General features: G+C 40.9%; 1 protein-coding gene across 1 annotated transcript in view; it reads left to right on the top strand.

Moving 5' to 3' along the window:
- Positions 1-13001, top strand: part of OFD1 (OFD1 centriole and centriolar satellite protein) — a 55896-nt gene that overhangs the window by 22546 nt on the left and 20349 nt on the right. The window contains exons 6-10 of the mRNA XM_055338648.1: positions 5357-5464; positions 7390-7526; positions 7840-8013; positions 10107-10213; positions 11989-12108. Coding sequence (XP_055194623.1) covers positions 5357-5464; positions 7390-7526; positions 7840-8013; positions 10107-10213; positions 11989-12108 — 646 coding nt within the window. The remainder of the gene's footprint in view (positions 1-5356; positions 5465-7389; positions 7527-7839; positions 8014-10106; positions 10214-11988; positions 12109-13001) is intronic.

Raw genomic sequence — 13001 nt, forward strand, 5'->3', positions numbered from 1 at the left:
GTTGGCCATCTGGATGTCTTCCAAAAAATGTGTATTCTGGTCCTCTGCCCGTTTATTTATTGGATCGTTTTGTGTGTGTGTGTGTGTTGAGTTTATAAGTCCTTTATATATTTTGGATATTAATCCCTTATTGGATATATCATTTGCAAGTATTTTCTGCTATTTAGTAGGTTGCCTTTTTGTTTTGTTGGTTTCCTTTGCTGTGCAGAAGCTCATTATTTTGGTGTAGTCCCAATGGTTTAATTTTGCTTTTGTTTCCTTTGCCTGAGGAACCTGTGTAGAAAAATGTTTCTACAGTTGATATCAGACATATTACTGCCTGTGTTTTCTTCTAGTAATTTTATGGTTTCAGCTTTCACATTTAGGACTTTAATCCATTTTGAGTTATTTTTGTATAATGGTGTAAGAAAGTGATCCAGTTTCATTGTTTTGCATGTGGTTGTCCAGTTTGCCCAATACCATTTGTTGAAGAGACTTTTTTTCCCCCCATTGTATATTCTGACACATAAGTATAGGTTTATTTCTGGGCTCTCTATTGTGTCCCCTTGATCTATGTGTCTGATGTTACGCTAGTACCTTACTGTTTTGATTACTACAGCTTTGTAGTTTATCTTGCAATCTAGAATTGGGATACCTCCAGCTTTGTTCTTCTTTCTCAAGGTTGTTTTGGCTATTTGGGATCTTTTGTGGTTCCATACAGATTTTAGTATTATTCTAGTTCTGTGAAAAATGCTGTTCGTATTTTGACAGGGTTTGCATTGAATCTGTAGGTTGCTTTGTGTAATATGGACCTTTTAACAATACTGGTTCTCTCAATTCATGAGCACGAAATATCTTTTCATTCATGTCATCTTTCTTTTTTTTTTATCAGTGTTTTATAGTTTCATAGTATAGGTCTTTCAGTTCATTTGTTAAGTTTATTTCTAGGTATTTTTGGTGCAATTGTAAATGCCATTATTAATTTCTCTCTCTGCTACTTCATTATTAAAGTATAGAAATGCAACAGATTTCTGTATATTAATTTTATATCCCGTGACTTTACTGAATTCACTTATCAGTGCTACTGTTTTGACCTTACTGAATTCATTTATCAGTGCTAGTTTTCTGTACGTAGTATCATGTCATCTGCAGTTTTGCTTCTTGCCTATCAATTTGGATACTCTTCATTTCTCCTTCAGTGACTGTGACAAGGACTTCCAGTACTGGTTGAATAAAAGTGGTGTAAGAGGAGAGACACCTGGGTGGCTGAGGGGTTGAGCATCTGCCTTTGGCTCAGGGCACGATCCCGGGGTCCAGGATCGAGTCCCACATTGGGCTCCTTGTGGGGAGCCTGCTTCTCCCTCTGCCTATGTCTCTGCCTCTCTTTCTGTGTCTCTCATGAGTAAATAAATAAAATTATTAGCCAGCTGAGCCACCCACATGCCACATAGATGAGTTTTGCTTTTTGGTCCATTCAGCCACCCTGTGTCTTTTGATTAGAGCATTTAGTCCATTTACATTGAAAGTAAGTATTAATAGGTATGTACTTAGTGCCATTTTATTACACGTTGTATGGTTGTTCTCTGTTCCTTTTCTTGCTATGCTCAGTTTGTTGGCTTTCTTTAGTGATATACTTAGATTCTTTTCTCTTTATTTTTTGCATATCACTGGTTTTTGATTTGTGGTTATATTTAGGCTAATATATATATATATTTTAAGATTTTATTTATTCAAGAGAGACACAGAGAGGCAGAGACATAGGCAGAGATAGAAGCAGGCTCCCCGCGGAGAGCCTGATGTGGGATTTGATCCCAGGATCACACCCTGAGCCGAAGGCAGACACTCAACCACTGAGCCAGCCAGGTGCCCCTATATTTAGGCTCATATTAACATTTTTTGCATATAGCATTATTGTTTTAAGTTGATGGTTGCTTAAATTTGAGCCCATTCTAAAAGCACTAATTTTTTCCCCTCTTACCTCCCCACATTTTATGTATTATGATGTCATGCTTTACCTCTTTATTTGGTGAATCTTGACTGATTTTTACAGATATAACTGATATTTACTGCCTTTGTACTTTAATCTCCATGCTGTTTTTTTTTTTTTAAGATTTTATTTATTTATTCATGAGAGACACAGAGAAGCAGAGGCATAGGCAGAGGGAGAAGCAGGCTCCATGCAGGGAGCCTGATGTGGGACTCGATTCTGGCACTCTGGGGTCATGCCCTGAGCCAAAGGCAGCTGCTCAACCGCTGAGCCACCCAGGCATCCCTCCATGCTGGTTTTATAATTGATTAATCTACTTTTATTATGTTTGTATTGTGAAAATTTTTTCTTTTGTAATTTTCTTATTCCTGATTATGGCTGTCTCTTAAAATTAAAAGAACTCCCTTTAACATTTCTTACAGGGCTGGCTTAGTGGTAATGAACTCCTTAAATTTTTGTCTGGGGAAACTCTTTACTTATCCTATTCTGAATGATAGCCTTGCTGGGTAGAGTATGTGTGGTTGCAGGTTTCTTTCCTTTTAGCACTTTGAACATATCCTGCCACTTTCATCTGGCCTGCAAAATTTATGCTAAAAAGTCAGCTGAAGCCTTTTTGGTTTGCTCTTGTATGTAACTTTTCTTTTGCTGCTTTTAAAATTATCTATCATTACTTTTTTCCATTTTAATTATGTGTCTTGGGGTGGATCTTCCTGGGTTGATTTTGTTGGGCATTCTCTATGCCTCTTGAGTCTGGATTTCTATTTCCCTCCCCAGATTAAGGATGTTCTCAGCTATTATGTCTTCAAATAAATTTTCTGTCCCCTTTTGCCCTCTTCTCCTTCTGAGATCCCTATGATGTGAATGTTATTAGGCTTGATGGTGTTGTGGAGTTCCCTTAACCTATTCTTAGTATTTATTGTTCTTTTTTCTTTTTGGTGTTCATCTTGGGAACTTTCCATTACTCTGTCTTCCAGCTCACTGGTCCATTCTTCTGTCTCCTCTGATCTGCTATTGTGATTCCCACTAGTGTATTTTTAATTTCAGTTGATCTCTTCATCTCTGATTGGTTCTATTTTCTATCTCTTTGATGATGGTCCCATTGAGATCCTCCACTCTTCTCAAGTCCATCGAGTATCTTTATTACCATGACTGAATTTTTTATCAGGTATGTTGCTTATCTCCATTTCATTTGGCTTTTTTGCTCTGGTTTTGTCCTGTTCTTTCATTTAGGATATGTTCATCTATCTCCTCATTTTGTCTTTCTGTTTCTCTGTGTTAAGAAAGTCAGCTGTGCCTCCTTTTCTTGAATATAGTGGCCTTATGAAGAAGAGGTTCTGTGGTGCCCTGTAGCACAATGTCCTCTGTTTACCAGAACCAGACACTTCAGAGGTATCTCCTACAGGGGTTATGTATGCCCTGATTGTAGCTGAGCCATGTTTGCCTTCAGTCAGCTATAGTGGCCCACTTTACCTGTTGTGGGCAGGGTTTGGTCCCTGTGGTGTTAAAGGGCCAGTCTGGAGTTGAAATGGGATCGTAGTTGGGTGGTGTCAGCGGTCAGACCAGATCCCTGCTCTTTGCCTGTTTTCCTGGGGCTGTGGTAGTAACCAGCCTGCAAGATGTTCTCCCTGCCTTGTCCCTTGAGAGGCTTTTGTTGGTGGGCAGGGCCAGCAGTCCAATCAGATGCCTGCCTCCCCATCTGTTGACTGGGGGTGCAGTAAGCCCAACCTGACATGCAGGGCTTTCTCTTTGTGTTTTCCCCTGAAAGGTTGCTGGTGGGTGGGGCTGACAGAGTAGATGTCTGCCCTAAATCCATTTGCTGGGGCTGTAGTTGAACTGGTGTGTGTGGTTATCTTCTCCTATTTCCAGGGCAGGAGTCCCCTTGTAATGGCTGCTTGTGGGATATATCATGGCAGGAGCTGCTTTGGAGGGACTCCTGCCATTTGGGCATTGGATGAGGCAGATCCACAGGAGAACACGGGAGCTAGTTGGTGGTAGTAAGGTAGGTTTGGGGAGGGAGTGCTCCATGCTGTTCTGAAGTGTCTGGCTATCTAGACTTGGGGGTCTGGGGAGAAATGGCCCCTGGTAGCTCTTCTGTTCTTGGAGATGTATCCTCAAGATCTCTGCTCCTCCAACACAGGTTCTGAGATTAGTAAATAAATCTGCTTCCAGGTAGGTGTACCCCAGGAGCTTTTCAAACTGCTGCTTCTATGCTGTATCTGTGGGGTTGTTTGTTAGGCTGGCTCTTTAAGGGTGGGGACTCCATTTCCTATTGTCCTCCGGCTCTCCCAGAGCTAAGGCCACTGATTTTCAAGGTACCTGGAGTTAAGCCCTGCTGATTGTAAAAACCTGCAAAGTCAAGCTCCATTGCTTTGTAAAGCCAAAGGAAATGAGGACTCCTCTTTCCAGTGCAGGTCTCCTGTGTCTGGTGTGGCTGGGATCTGCTCCCCTCCCTTCTCTGTGCTTGTAGTGTCCCTCCAGTTGGTGTTTAGTTTGGTTCCCAACTGTGTCTCTGCCCATCCTACCATTTTCAGTGTGGTCCCTCTCGGTGATTAACTGCGGAATGTCTGTTCTGCCAGTGTTTGGGTTTGTTTTCTGGATTAGTTCCATTGCTGTGTTATCTAGGTATGTCCGTGGGAGGAGGTGAGTTTAGAATCTTCCTACTGCACCATCTTTACAGAAGTCCCATATGCCTGTGTTTTTAATCTTAGCAATCTTACTGGGAAAACACAGTCTCTCTGTTGTATTATTTTGCATTTATTTATAATTTTGTTCACATTTGACAGTTAAACATTTTTTTGTGTAAACTTTGTCCGTGTCTTGTTCCATTTTTTCCATTTTTTTCTTACTGAATTGTAAGAGCTCTTTGATATTGTGAAACCTAGTCCTGTTTTCATAGTCCTCCAAATATTTTTTTCCAGTGTATCACGTGTCTTTTGACTTCATTTCATGCCATACAGGTCTCTAATTTTTACGTTGTTAGATTGATAAATATTTCTCCTTATTGCTTCTAGTCTTGTCATGTTTGCAAAGGCCTTTCCTTAGAAATGATTCTTTAAAGATTCATAAAATAATGCAAAAAAAAAAAAAGATAATGTCTTAAAACCAAGATTATGGGGCAGCTCGGGTGGCCCAGCGGTTTAGCGCCGCCTTTGGCCCAGGGCGTGATCCTGGGGACCTGGAATCGAGTCCCACGTCGGGCTCCCTGCATGGAGCCTGCTTCTCCCTCTGCCCCTCCCTCCCTCCCTCTCTCTCTCTCTGTCTCTATCTCTCTCATGAATAAATAAAATCTTTAATAGAATAAAACCAAGATTACATAAACCATGACTGAGCAATGGTTAAATGAAAGAAATTTGTGCAGCAAAACTGTGTTATACACTTTGTGTCTCTTAGGTTTTCTCCTGCACTTTTTAAGAGAACTGGCAGAGTATCATCAGTCCAAGGCAAGCTGTGATGTGGAGACTCAGACAAGCTTGGCATTTCCTGGCAAAGACTCTCTTGGTAACTAGCCTTCTTTCGGAATTTTAATTGTTCTGTTTTGTCTTCAAATGACGAAATGATCTGATCTACTGTATTCCGCTTGTTCCTTGACTGGGAGGGATGTGACCCACGGGTGGCAGAGGGACTCCTTTCCTCTGGAGTCTCATTGGGAGAAGGGACCTGACCTGCTCTCCAGTATTGCTGCCTCCCCTCGTGACCGCTAAGGCCACACTTTCCAAATCTTGGGGGAATCCAAAGGCCCACATTCTTCCTTGTGTGCTGTGTTCAGCCGCTCATAACTGACACGTTCTTCCTTGTGTCGATTCTAACTTTGTTTTATTGCTACTAAGTGAGAAAGTCCTAGATGACTCGCATGGCACAGAGGTTAGAGAAGTCAGCGGTGTATCACTTCAATTTACAGTTGAGGAAATAGTAGTCCCCAGAATTACAGCAACCTGGAAACACTCGCTCTGGTGCAGAACTGCTATTAGAGTCCAAGGTTTTTAAAATTATGTTATTACTCAGTTTCGTGACGCTGCCTGAGTCTTAAGGAGTAACGGGGCTTCTAACCTGTAAGAAGATAAGTCTATAATTTATAAAAGCTACACTGTATAATTTGGCCTTTAATTTATTTTGGCATAGATTTTATTCCATTGGGAACATGGTACGTGCTTGTTCTAGAGCACTGCTGTCCAATAATATGAGCCACGTGCAAATTTTTTTTTTAAGATTTTATTTATTTATTCATGAGTGACACAGAGAGAGAGAGAGAGAGGCAGAGATACAGGCAGAGGGAGAAGCAGGCTCCATGCAGGGAGCCCGATGTGGGACTTGATCCCAGGATCAGGCCCTGGGCTGAAGGTGGCACTAAACCTCTGAGCCACCCGGGCTGCCCAACACATGTGCAATTTTTAATTTCCTTCTAGCCATAGTAAAAACAACAAACCCACAGGCAAATTTGTTTTAATATATTTTATTTAAACCCAGTATAACCAAAATAATATGACCAATCAGTATAAAAAAATTGAGGTTATTTTAGATAGAATTTCTGTGCGCAGTCCTTGAAATCTGGTGTGTCTTTTATACTTAGACCACATGTCAGTTCAGATGGTCACATTTCATCTACTCAGTGGCTGCATGTGGCTAGAGAGTCCTATATTGAACAGCACGATTACAGAGCATTTGGAAAATACAGAGAAGTAAATGAAAATATGTCTCAAATTCTCTAAAGAGATGAACACTGCCAATCTTAATCTACTTCTGCCAACCTTTTTTCCTAGGCATCCTTTCTGGTGGATGTTGATGTTCCACATGACCAAGATGCCTTCGGGGTCCAGGCATTCTGTGCATTGTTGATTCTGATCCACAGTTGGTGGGAGGGCTGTGGGTCTACTGGAGAGAGCACTGCAGTGAGAGACAGTCAGTAAACTGGTTTCAGTCCTGGTTCCACCATCACATAGTTGCTTAGCCCTGTAGGACTCAGACTGTAGGGACCACTATTTCCTTCTCTGTAAAGCAGAGTGGAAATATGGTGATCTTTGAGTTATTTTGAGGTCAGGGTTTTGAATGCATAAGTCCCCTTTAACCAAAGTCCACTGAAAGTGTGCTCTGCCTTGGCACTCAGGGACTGGAAAGAGATGCCAGTGTTTTCTGACTTGTACTCTCTGCTTTCTCTTCCCCGGACATCTGATGATGAAAATTTTCAGACATATGGAAGAGTTGAAACAGTTGCACACTGAACACTTCTATACCTAGATTCTCCCAGTAAATTTGTGTTATATTTGCTCGGTCACTTCTCTGTCCCATCCATTAATCCATCTTAATTTTTTGATGTTTCCAAGTAAATTGCAGAGATCCCTACACTTTCTCCGAAGCATACTCTTTGCTTTTGAACATTCTCTTTTCTCTATCTTAACTTCCTGTGTGTGTGTGTGTTTTTTTTAAAGCGGAAAAGCTTCAGCTTATTGATCATCAGTTTGCAGATGCCAACCCTCAGCGTCCCAAGTTAGAATCTTTAGAAATAAAGTTAAATGAATATAAGAAAGAAATAGAACAACAACTCCAGGCAGAAATGTGTCACAAGGTAAGCTCTGTCTTGTTATTAGCAAGAGTGATAGTTGTGCTTGTATTTTAAATGTCTTCATCTTACGTATAAGGAGAAAAAAAATCTAGAATCCTTATTGTGATAAACTCTTGCACATTTGATTTTTCTTTCTAGTTGATGTTGCTGTTTATGCCTTTAGAATGAATCCTAGAGGTACAGTGAATGAGATGAAACTAACGATGAGTTAAACTAAATATAAGTGGAGCATTAGTGTTAAACCTAACCATGAAGAGATAAGTTACTTCTTTAGAAAAATTACTGGTATTTACAATTATTTGTGATCACTTGGCAGTTGAAGTATTTTAAAGATACTGAAGTAGCAAAAATTAAAATGGAAGAGAAAAGAAAGGCTGAGAAGGAATTAGCCAAGTTTCGGAACCAATTTGAGCGAGCTTTACAAGCCAAATCTGAAGCCTTCATTTCTCGTGAAAGGTTGGCTCTTGAGAGAATTCAAAAGCACCAGGAGGTAACATTTTACATTTATCTATTGGGTGTCTGTTTCCTGCAGCTGTTAGTAGTTTGGCTCAAGGTCCGAGAGTGGGTTGGGACGCAGGCGGTTAGACGAGATGGAGCCCTCCAGGGAGTACTAGGGACTGGGGTCAAGAGCACAAGTGGAAGGATCGGCCTTAAAAAAGGATATGTAGACTTTCTTCCTCCAAAACTGCTGGAAGGATGAACTGCGGGTGCAAACATCCAGGTGGGGATTATGAGGAACTCATGTGGAATAAGCTCCATCATCTTGGGCAGATTTGAGGGTTAGGAGGGCAGCTTCAAGAAGAGGATCACCAGTTGTGGAATGGCTTTGTGGAGGTAGAGGCAGAGCAATCATCTAAAGCAGACAGGATTGATGAAACTGTTGAGGGACCCAACTGAGATGGGCAGCCTGCCACTGATACAGACCAAACCAAGTACTTGTAGACTACTGTTCTGTTACAGTTCTTGGGAAGGTTTGTAAGGTTAGCGAGGGTAGAAAGATAGAGGCGCTTGGGGGAGTGGCACTTTATAGAATTGCATTTACTTGGCTTGAGAAAAGCAGCCTATTTAAAGACCTTGGGGTTTGGTGGGTTGGTGAAGGAAACTAGAGGGGGGAAGGTGGGTGCCTACTAACCCAGGGGAGCAGGGAAGGCTGTGTGGCAGTGTCAGAGACATCAAGGACTAGGTCTGGGGATCCCGACAGGTGGAAGAAGCAGCATGGGCCAAGAGGAGAGGGTTGTAGGTGTCAGACTGGAAACAAAACAGTGTGCTGCCATGGGATCAAAGGGCAAAGTCCCAGGGGTAGTGGAGTCCAGGACTGCGGAAGTCAGGCGGGTGGCCATTTGTTTTTCTCTCCCAGAAAATGACTGGACAGGAGGTGGAAAGGCTGAGGAGCAGCAGGAAGCATGGGATCCACTCTTTTAGGAAAACCCGATTCCTTTCCCAAGGGGCTATCTTAAACCAGCCTGAATTTGGAATGCTGTCTCCCAAGTTCAGCCAGAACTGCTCCCGTCAGAAGCTGTTGAAAGTAGAAGGGCTCCCTCCCAGCACACACACACCCCCCCACCTTTGCTCTGGGCAATTCAGACCTTGTCATTTCATGCTGATTGCATCCTCCCATAAAATTTTGTATGCCATTTCTGGTGATTGGGCTCCTATAAAAATAAATGTTGGAAGCACTGTCTTTGAGATGATGGGATTACGTTTAGATTAACAACTACATCCTCAAGACTGGTGACTTCCTAGTCCAAACCAGTTACCAGACCAGAATATTCATTTAGTTAACTGATGACTTTGGAGAAGATGGCTATCCTCATGCAAATCATCTATCTTTAGTTCACCACCTGGTATGCCCTTCTTCTTCTGTCCCTAATGAGACTTTTGGCTATCCAAATCCATCTTGAATGTCACCTCCTTGTGGTGCCTCCCCTGAACTCCTGCTGACAGACTCATCCAGGTGTCACTCCTGCCACAGAGTCTTTATGTATTTTGATTATAAAATCATCATATCATAGTGTGATTATTTCTCTCTCCCTAAGCTGTGAATTTTGTAAAGATTCTGTATCTGTTCATCTTTCTCTGTCTAGCTCCGAGTGTGCTGTTTGACACATGCTAGGTATTTAGTGAATCCTTGCTCAGCAAACACAAATGGAAGTGTGACTCATTCATTCAGCTTGCTACCACTGAGTTAGAATGACTCAGGAACTGAAACTTTCTTACAGCAACAGAATCAGGCAAATTCTATTCTTTTGAAGTTTTATTGCTAAACTTAACGTTTTGTGTCATTTTTTTCTTGCCAAAGCACTTACCCAAATTTTAAGTGTCTGAGAGATGTTAAGTAGAATAAATAGACCAGGGATGTTAGGAATACAGGATAATGGAGTTTAACAATCATTGAGGAAGGGAACACATGGTTGGGTAAGGAATAGGCAAAAAGCATACCTCAAATTGGAACCTCTTGAAAGGGAAATTGTAACCCTAAATGTCTGTAGTTTGTTCTCTGGAATTTAGGAAGCAGTATACGGGTTCAGATCTGTTTTTATTTTCTTTAGCTTGCTTGCTAAAAATTAATGCTTTCATACACAGATTGAAACCAAAGAAATTTATTCTCAGAGGCAGCTTCTACTAAAAGATATAGATTTGCTAAGAGGCAGAGAAGCAGAGCTGAAACAACGAATCGAAGCTTTTGAATTGTGAGTAACGTATTCGTTTCGGATATTCGAAATGAATGAGATTTAAAAGAACTAAATATGTATCTTAATAGTCTGCTAATTGCTAAGTAGAGTTTTTGGTTGTAGAAGTGACAACACCTAGTTTTAAAAGGCACAATTTAAGAGAAAGACTGAGGTTTTGCTTATGAAATATTACACGTGAGGATGAGACACAGAATGAGGTGCCATCATTGGGCTACAGTAAGACCAGACACATAATTTGAAGGAGCTAATAATGCTTTAACAAATCCTGTGTTTCTCCTTTACGTTTGTGGTCATTCAGATCTAATAGTTTTGATGTGCACATAGCAACTGAATTCTAGATACCTAGACCTTCCTCCTTTACTTGTTCTGCTGTCAAAAATAGAAAAAGAAAGAAAAAGGAAAAAGGAAATATGGTGGCTCTGACTTGACTTGTATCAGGTGAAACTATTTCTCCTGGTGTGTGTGTTACTTTTTCTAAGTGCTCACAGATGTATCATCCTTCAAATCTTACCTGGGATTAATACCCCTCTCACCAGTCTATATTTGGTGGAATAAGCTTTCTTTGCCATCTGGGATCTTGACATTCATAGATACTCCAGGAATCTGATTTTAAGAGTTTGTCTCCATCTTTATTAATGTTGTTTTTTCATTTACATAGGCTCTGTTCATTTGATTTCTTCTCTCTGCCTACCTTACTCTCCTTTTGGCGATACTAAAATGACACATTGATAACGAGAGAAAAAAGAAAAGGAACAAAATTTGGGCAGATTCTTGATATAATCATGATTATATAATCACTTCCCTACCTCGTCGTCCCCTACTTCTCCTGTCTAAGTCTATTAAATGAAATAAATGGATTTAATGCTCCTTTGGTTTAAGATTAGTCAGGAGAGGGAGCTCTAACATAAAGCCTTTTTTTTTTTTTTTAAGATTTTATTTATTCATGATATATAGAGAGAGGCAGAGAAGCAGGCTCCATGCAGGGAGCCCGATGTGGGACTCGATCTTGGGACTCCAGGATCACGCCCTGGGCCAAAGGCAGGCGCTAAACCGCTGAACCATCCAGGGATCCCCTAACACAAAGCCTTTATCCTTTGCTTGGAACAGAGTGTTTGTAGCCCTCCTCACTACCGTTTGGACTAAGTACTTGTGAACCTGATCCTAGGCTCTGGAATTGGTTTTGTGGGTGATTGAAGGTCTCCCCATGAAAAGCACTCCATTCTTCGGATTTGGAGGTTCTAATGGACTCATCGTTTGCTATTTTGGCACTCTTTTCAACCTTCAATTGATGGATTTTTTAAATGCCGGAAACAAATCTTCTATCTATAATTCTTATGGGCTAGTCAATTAAGTCTCACAGTTAGAAATAATATTCTAGAAGAAACAAGCATTTAAGTACCCTAGAGTTTGGTTTGTAGCTTTGTAACTAAAAACCTCACCCTTTTACCCCTAAATTGATTATGACCATTTATCCCCTGTAACCCTTTTTTGAGTGTGGATCATCTTCTATAAGCAACCACTTTGGTCTTGATACATTCACACTGCCTTTAGCCAGGTGCCACCAGATAATTCCATCTGCTTGTTTATGAACTGAGTCAGTTCATAAAATAGATGGAGGACTTCAGGTTCTTACAGTTTATTTCCTGGCAGTGGTAGCCATATTACAGTTTTAGCCTGTGGAACTAAAACACAAGTTATTTTTTCCCCATAAAGTTTCTTACTTCAGATGTCGTGGTTTCCTTATTTGCTTTCTCTATTTTTGCTAATTTCAGGGCTCAAAGGCTACAAGAAGAACAAAATAAAAGCATAACTGATGCACTTAAGAAGCGGGAGCTGAATATAAAGAGCATGGAGGAGAGCTATGACCAGAAGCTCAAGAATGAACTTCTCAAGTAATTGCTTGACATTTTTAAAGGAATCCTGTGTTAAAATAAGTTGCTAGAAACATGGCAACACTGATGAAGTAGATAAGACAGATAAATGATGGCAAAATTGAATGTTTAAAAAACATATTTTCATTAGTAATTAAGCCTTTCCCTTCATTATTTAAGATGAGTTTAAAAAGATACAGAGAATGGCATCCTCTGCTCATTCTTACTTGTAGCTTCTCTGACACTTACTGAGGGCCTAAGGTTTGCTTCAATTTTTAGGGAACCTTAGCACTTGCTCATTTTGCACGGCTAAGCAACTGTAAAGTTGGAATTAAAATCACTTTCTGTTCTGTTTTCTCCTCATACTGGCACTAAGATGGGGATAGGCAATAATGTATACATTGGTCTTCTTTTTTTTTTTAAGATTGTATGTATTTATTCATGAGAGACACACACAGAGAGAGAGAGAGAGAGGAGCAGAGACACAGGCAGAGGGAGAAGCAGGCTCCATGCAGGGACCCCAAAGTGGGACTCGATCCTGGGTCTCCCGGACCACGCCCTGAGCCAAAGGCAGGTGCTAAACCGCTGAGCCATGCAGGGATCCCTACTTTGGTCTTCTTACCTGGTTAGAGTGTTTATCTATCATGTGCCTCGTGTTCCTTCAAGGTTCTGGAAAGCCAAAATCTAGAAAAAAGCCAAATAATCATATGAAGCAAAAAAAACAACATAGGAGAGGAGAATGTGGACAAGTGTGGTCCCTGGGGCTTTCCTATAGCCTGAGTTTTGTGTTCTGGTAAATAATACCTTTGTGCAAATACATTAAGCCCATATGGAAACTTTCCCTCCAGTGCGTGGTATAGCATCTGGCACATAATAAGTGCTCAGTTGGTACCAGTTGAGTAAATGCATGTGTA

The sequence above is a fragment of the Nyctereutes procyonoides genome, unplaced genomic scaffold, assembly GCF_905146905.1.
Source record: "Nyctereutes procyonoides isolate TBG_1078 unplaced genomic scaffold, NYPRO_anot_genome, whole genome shotgun sequence".
Lineage (NCBI taxonomy): Eukaryota > Metazoa > Chordata > Mammalia > Carnivora > Canidae > Nyctereutes > Nyctereutes procyonoides.